Source organism: Peromyscus leucopus, unplaced genomic scaffold (assembly GCF_004664715.2).
Source record: "Peromyscus leucopus breed LL Stock unplaced genomic scaffold, UCI_PerLeu_2.1 scaffold_483, whole genome shotgun sequence".
Lineage (NCBI taxonomy): Eukaryota > Metazoa > Chordata > Mammalia > Rodentia > Cricetidae > Peromyscus > Peromyscus leucopus.
The window spans coordinates 1-7,481 of NW_023505380.1; the positions used below are offsets into that span (position 1 = coordinate 1).

Below are 7,481 nucleotides of genomic sequence, written 5' to 3' on the forward strand. Positions count from 1 at the left end.
GGCGGCTGCGCGGCGGCGGCTCCCCACCACCCCCCTCCTCGGAGGCGTAGCGAGCGGACCAGCTCCCGGGAGGATGTCTCGGTGCGGGGCGCGTCGCCCCCCTCAGGCCACCAGAGCCCGGATACCTCAGACATTCGGCTCTGGGTCTGTGGGGAGCGAAATGCAACCCAAAGCCCGTGGCCCCGAGGCCCCGCGCAGATAAACACGCACAAGCACGCACACAGACGTCGCCGCGGCCCGCACTCGCCGCCGCAGGTCCCGGCGTCGGGGAAGAGCCCGGGAGCTCCCCCCGCCCCGTCCCCGAGGGATCGCTGCCTTCGCCCGGCAGCCCCGGGTGCGGCCGCTCGCCCTCGCCGCTCGCACGGGCGACGGAAGTGTCCGGCGTCACCCACCGGCCCGGAGCAACGGCGCAACGGCCGGTCCGGGCCTGCAGCCTCCGCGGCCCGGGCGGGGCGGGAGCGGCCGCCGGACACAGCTGGTAGGCGGGGGCGCGGGGCCGGCAGGGACCGGGGAGGGACGGGCGCGACCGGCGTGCAGCGGCGAGCTCCCGCTGCGCTCTCCCGGCCCGCGGCCCGCAGTCGCCCTTCGGCAGCGGCGGCGGGGGCTCCCGGGAGGGTGGGCGCCCGCCGGCCTCGCCGTTACGGCTGGAGGGGGGTCTCCGGCTCGGCGGCCGGGCTCCGGCGACGACCGAGACTGCGGTGGGCCGGGCGCGGGGCCGTTGCCTCTGGCTTAATACGGCAGATGCGCGGAAACTCCAACAGGTGGCTCCGTGGCGCAATGGATAGCGCATTGGACTTCTAGAGGTTGAAGGCATTCAAAGGTTCCGGGTTCGAGTCCCGGCGGAGTCGGAGTGTTTTTAAAACCTTCGGAGACTGGTTTTTGACTTCTGCCCTTTTTTATTCCTTTGGTCCGTGGTCGAAACAGCTTCCGCGCCCGGCCCAGCCACCGGACCCCTCCCCGCTGCCTGCTGCGGTCGCCACGCTCAGCTGCAGCTTCCGCGGCTTCTCCCCGGAGAAGAGTTAGGTAAAGCGGGCTGCAAGGAAGCGGGCCTCTCGGTGTGGGCCTGGGAGAGCGTGGGGCGGGCCTGGGTCTCGCGTGACGTCCCACGTCTGGAGCCTGACCGTGGCCGCCAGCAGGGCGGAGGGAGCGCGCTGCTCAGGCTAGCCCAAGGTGTAAGTACACACCCCTGCCCCTCCCCCAGATCTCGAGTGGATCTTGTAAAAAAAAAAAAAAAAAAAAAATACAGACCTGAGTCGTCACCTCAGGATGCCATTTCGGTGGATCTGGGAAGAGGCCCAGAACCCTGCATTTCTGGGGCCGACTGCTTTCTTCTGCCACGGTTTTAGTGCAGAGTTGGAGTGGGCACGCACTGCCTGCCCGCTGGGAACAGGGGTTACTTAGTCTAGTCCCCTTGCGACAGGTCTAACTTCGCCCAAGACAAATCAGCGTCGGAGCGAAGGGAGTTTAAAAACATGTATTACCGACAGAACTCCTAACTCACGCAAAACAGGAACAATTCAAAATCGTCAGCAAAGGTCCGGGAAAGAGTACACATCCTTGTTATTCCTGTATCCGAGACTTGAAATCCTCTCCAGAGCCAGTAGTAACAATAACGGCTGCTTGGGCAGGGCGGTGGTGGCGCACGCCTTTAGTCCCAGCACTCGGGAGGCCGAGGCAAGAGGATCTCTGTGAGTTCGAGGCCAGCCTGGGCTACCTCCAGGATAGACTCCAAAGCTACACAGAGAAACCCTGTCTCGAAAAAACCAAATAATAGTAATAATAGCAATAGTAATGGTTACTTGAAAATGTTTTCCGGGTTTTTTTGTTCTTTTGTTTTTAATGCAGGAGTTAGCCCTTTCTGTACCTTTGCGCCATCTGGAATATCTTTTGTAATGGAAGTTCTGCCCCAGACTTGCTGGTGATGAGCCCACTGTCTCTTCCATAATAACTTGAAATGCCCACCTTCATGATGGTCTAAATTCCTGTATATGTGGTAACTATTATTTTAAGGTGTGTTACTTTTATGTTGAACTCTGTGAAGCTGTGTTACTGTGCAAAACACCTAATGGTCTAATAAAGAACTGCCCAATAAAGAACTTGCAAGGCAGGAGAAAGGATAGGCGGGGCTGGCAGGCAGAGAGGATGTACAGGAGGAGAAATCTGGGAAGAGGGGTTGGAGAGCTAAGATCTAGCAGCCAGAGGAGGACGACGACTCCAGGGGCCAGCCACCCAGCTACACAGCAAGCCAAGGTTTACAGAAGTTAGAGAAAAGGAAAAGCCCAGAGGTAAAAGGAAGTCGGGTAATTTTAAGTTAAGGAAAGCTGGCTAGAAACTAAGCCAAGCTAAGGCCGAGCATTCATAAGTAATAATAAGCCTCCATGTGTGATTTACTTGGGAGCTGGGTGGCGACCCCCCCCCAAAAGAGAAAAAAAACCACCACCAACAAGTATACACTTTGGTTTCTGGATTGTCTGGTTTGCTGCATTGGTCTGAAATTTTTATGTGCTATTTTACAGTCTAGTAAGGTGAGGTGTTTGTTATTTTTAAAAGATTTCCGCTTCATAATCATGAATTATTCATTAATATAATAATAAAGTAGCGTGGCCAAGGCTGCACATGCTGTGATTTATGAATTATAAACAGTGTCCACGTGTTTGATAACATGTGAACTGTGGGGAAACAGGCATACTCACATTGCTGGGGAGACTAAAATGAGTAGTCTCCAGTTGGGACGTTAGCAATCTTTTTGTTTCTGTGACAAAATAAGATACATTTATTTTGAGTCAAGGACTTTGAAAAGGAACTACCAACTTGTCCAAGGAAAACAAAAGGCAAATTCTGGTCCCTTAACTTTGTGTTCGTTACAGGTACGCTCCCAACAGATTCTTCATAAAACACTGGTTAAGCTACAAGGCCAGAATGTTTACAGGGTTCCTTCTGACCTCACCAGTTGAGAACTAGGGGGATCGAGGAGGTTACACCTGAGGAAAAGCTGTTACTAAGGGAAAATCTTGATCCCCAAGACTTCTTCAGTAAGCCTCCAGATCACTCTGGCTGCCAGTCACTGCATTTACTCCAGGTTGACTAACTTTGGGAGTCACACAGCTGAGCAGTATATATTAACCACCTGCCAGCTTATGAGAAGTAACACCTCTGACGTGGGTACTCTGACATGGTCACAGTTGCCTGGGTTACTTTGCAGAAACTTGAACTTTTGCTAAGACAGGTTCTTCACTGGAGGCTACACATACCTGATGGATAACCACAGTAAATACCTGATGGATAACCACGGTAAAAGGCTTGGCATCTGTCTTCCTACAGTGTCCATTTTGCTGTCTTAATTCCTGGGTCAGCTCTCTATATAGATAAATGTTCATCATTTGAAGAAAATGTTTTATCCAAGACTAGTATAACTTGACCTGTTGCCTATCGGAGCTGGTATTTCTTCACCCCACCCTTGTGCTTTCTAGGCAGCTTATGTACCTACAGTCTCTATAAACCATGAGACCAGAATGTTTTATGAGAAACTCAGCAGTTTCTGAGCAAAGCTGACTGCTCATTAGCCCACCAAATAAAAGGAGTGTGTGTGTGTGTGTGTGTGTGTGTGTGTACAAGAAGCATGTCTTTGGAAACCATGTTGGAGCTAATGGGCAGTGACTGAACCATAGTCCATCCCAGAAGAATCAGAAGCCCGCTGTGTCATCTTGTTAAGTGAGCAGCTCAGTCACCTCTTCAGTCCGTGTTAGCCTCCCTTTATTCTTACCTGGAAGAGTCAATAAATGGAGCCTTGCCTTGCCTGTCTATGTTCACACCACATGCTTGTTGGAGCCTGGCTTGGAAGTACACATTTAGAATCTGAACTACTCTGAAGGCCGAGGCAAGAGCATCACAAGGATCAAGATCTGCCTTTAGAAAGACGATGTCTCAAAAAGTCTAAAGAGGGCTGAGGATATAGCCCAGAGCACGCACACTCCCCAGACATGCAAAAGCAAATATTATGACTTGGTCTCATTGTGCTGTTCCCATAAATCCTGCTATCTAATCTCAGTTTTCGTCCATGGTTACTTGGCTTGGAGGCTTCAGTGTCTGTTTGAGACAGAACATGACCGGAACATGTGTGAAACAAAGACAGTATCATCAGCAGAAGGAAGGCGGGGGTGGGTAACAGAAGCAAGATAATATACTTCCTAAAAGCATGTTCCCAAGGACCTGCTCTCAACATGGCCCTAAGTTTCCACCCTCTCCTAATAGCCCATCAAAGGATTAATTCATAGATGGATCAAAGCCCTCATGATTAATCTCTTTTCTAAAGCTCCACATTTATTTAGACATCTCATGGAGCCGAGGACAACCTTAATTGCTAGGATTACAGCCACTAGCTCATGTGATGTTAGGGTTCAAATCCAGGTCTCTGTGCATGCTAAGCGAGCCCTGTACCAGCTGAGCTTCATTCCCAGTCTGCACTTGGCCTCTATATGCAGGCCTCAGTGCTAAGTGGGCCCTTCGGAAGCCCACCTGTTAAATTACTAATCTCTAGGAGCCCACCTGATGAGCACCTGTGGGAGCTCCTATTACTAAGAACTGGAGAAGCAGCTGGGTGTGGTGGCGCACTTTGACCCCAGCTCTAGGAAGGCAGTCTGGTGGTGTGGAATCCTTTTGTACACTGTGAAGATGTGCCACTCGGATTGGTTTATTACAAAGCTGAATGGCCAATAGCTAGGCAGGATTTCCAGGCACAGAGGATGCTGGGAAGAAGACGGGAGGAGACATGGAAGTAGGAAAAGTATGTAGATGAGGTAAACAAGTCTGGAGCAGCACATAGATGAATAGAAATGGGTTAATTTAAGTTATAAGACTAGCTAAAAACAAGCCTAAGCTATTGGCCGAGCTTTCATAATTAATAAGTCTCCATATCATGATTTGGAAGCTGGCTAGCGAAACAGAAAAAGACTCACTACAGTATGATGGTTCTCGGAGCTTGGGGCCAGCCTAATCTCTCTAGTGAGTTCCAGAACAGTAATGGTGAGACCCTATCCAAAACAAATAAACAAAGCCCAAACTTTGAGGGTCCACCCAGGACCATATTCCAATTGTTTCATACCCCATTGTTGAGTGTGGACTAAAAAGCCCTGGAGAAACGCTGAATAGTTGTTAGCTGGGAAGCAGTATGATGTGTTGTGTATCATTCCTCTGCTGCAGTGTAGACCATGGACTGAGGCTGTTGAAGACATGAAAGTAAGAAAATATTGAGAGCTGGAATGCGGGAAGTGGTTGAAGAGAAAGCTGAGGATATAAACTAGAGCTGTTTTCCAGGACAAACAGCTGGGCCTTGAACTGAGGGATGCAGGAGGGAGCAGAAGCAGCCAGCTAGAGTGCCAGAGATCTGCTGTTTCCACTTAGGCCAGTGGATGAATGCTGACATAATTAAGACAGAAAATAAAATGCAGGAATGAGTGCAGGAGAGTGAGTTCAGATATGCACGTGTTGACTTTGAGGTCTCTGGGACATCCTGCGGATGCACTGTTGGTGCTTAGACATGCTACGCCAGGCACAGAACAGGTTCCCTGTGACTGTTTACAGAATGGAAGAGCATGGCAAGGGGAAGTCGAAGGTGTGAAGCGAAGGAAAAGCTAACACCAAGCAGACAGACGCAGGCTTTGGATGACCTTAATTGATCTACTTCTTCATGCCCAGTTGTAGTAGTCTGGCTGTTAGCCATTAAGCCTAATAATTGTTGAGTGAATTAAATTTTTCATGCTCACTAAACCAAGACAGTTTCATCCATTATTCAAACGCCGATGGCCCCTGACGAGTCTGACTCAGAACTGACTCCAACGGAGAGAAAGCAACTTGGATTGAGCAGAAACTACTTTTCCTGGGCTGGTGATGATTCTTGTCATGCTGGGCAGAGGAGATAATCAAGGTGTTAGATTGTGCAACTGTAGCCTAACATACATGTTCTGAGCATTTCAGGGAAACTAGGTGAGGCTATATTTGGTACATTAGGTGAAATGCATCTTCAGTTTACACTTCTTTCAACTGAAACTCTGTGAACCCTATCTTAAGTTGAAGTACAAAAGTATTTGTAGTAAGGATGACAGAGACCGAAGTTCAAGGCAGATGAGATGGGTCAGTAGGTAAAGCCTGCAGCCAAGGCTGAAGGCCTGAATTTGATCCTCGGGACTCACATGGTGAAAGGAGACTCGTAGAGTTCTCCTCTGACCACCATACAAGTACATGCATGTGCCCATGCACATCCACAAATATAAATGTAATGAACAGAAGTTCCTAACTTTGTAAAGGGCCCCGGACGTAACACATCTGACACCATGATGGAAGTACTATCAGGCCTTAAAATCCAGCTTGTAGGTAGGCAGCAACACCTGCCAAAACGAGAACCAAGACCCAATCTATCAAAGCCCATCGATCTGGGAAAGTCTCTAATGTACAAACCTTGCTTTTTGGCTTCTGAAGTTCTGAATCTGATCAACTGAGGTGTGTCAACCCAGGATGTGGTTTTTATGCTTAAAAGCCCACTCTGAGAAAGGCTCAGGATGGCACTGGGGTCCCAAACATCCAGTGTAGTTACCAACCTGGTAATAAGGACTTTCTATGGCTTGAACCCATGTCTGATAGGTCTTCTCTGGTAGACACTCCACAATACCTTCTTATAATTACAATACTTTTTAACTATTATACTTTATATTTTGGAAGATAATTGTTTTTTTTGGGGGGACAGCATTGCATATAAAACAAATTCATTAGGTAGTTGAAGTGATTTTCAATGCCTGACCCCCCTGCCTCCACTTCCAAGGTGCTGGGATTTCAGGCTTGTACCATTACTCTGCTTTGAAAGATTTAAAATAAAACTTGCTCATACTCAATTAAGAATGAATGTTAATAGGTGACTTCAGATTATTTTTAGGTAATTTCAGTTTACTTGATAGAAGTAATTATTTTGTTAAACATGCCCTACGTTATACAAATGAAGTGGAAAATAAAGGGACTTTCCATTGTCATAACAAGATTCCTGATAATCAACTTGGAGGAAGGGATTATTTTGGCTTTGTTTCATAGGTTGTCATCTGTGGTCACTTTGGGCCTGTGGCATGGCAGTCCATAGCAGGAAGGAAATGTGTAGAAGTAAAGCTGGACATCTCACACCTGCAAATAGAAAGTAAACAACCAGGGGTCCCATCCCCTTACAAGGACTTGTCCCCACATGTAACTTCACTAGGCCCCACCTCCTACAGGCGCTCCCCCCCCCACTTCCCAAAGTACCATAGGCCTTTGAGGTATATTTAAGACAAACTACAAATTGCTATAAAAAATGTTTTTAAAAAGTTAAAATAAGCCAATGGAGACAAAGCAAAGAACACCTATCAATGGAAATGTAACTGAGTAAATACTAAAAAATACTTGTCTGTTTTGAAGCAAAGAATAATTCAGCCCATTCTAGCATTCACGGGACAGAAAATACA

At 48.4% G+C, this 7,481-nt stretch overlaps 1 protein-coding gene and 1 non-coding gene across 2 annotated transcripts; both read left to right on the forward strand.

Annotated features, from left to right (window-relative positions):
- Positions 1 to 44: 44 nt before the first annotated feature.
- LOC119087243 (collagen alpha-1(III) chain-like) lies at positions 45 to 2,066 on the forward strand (the record flags this gene model as incomplete). The annotated part of the gene is made up of 2 exons (XM_037201944.1): positions 45 to 478; positions 1,846 to 2,066. Coding segments are annotated over 2 exons (511 nt in total), but the record flags the coding sequence as incomplete, so codon positions are not given.
- On the forward strand, positions 764 to 848 carry Trnar-ucu. The gene is given in 2 exon segments: positions 764 to 800; positions 813 to 848. It is a non-coding gene; the product is annotated as a tRNA-Arg (tRNA).
- Positions 2,067 to 7,481: the final 5,415 nt, after the last annotated feature.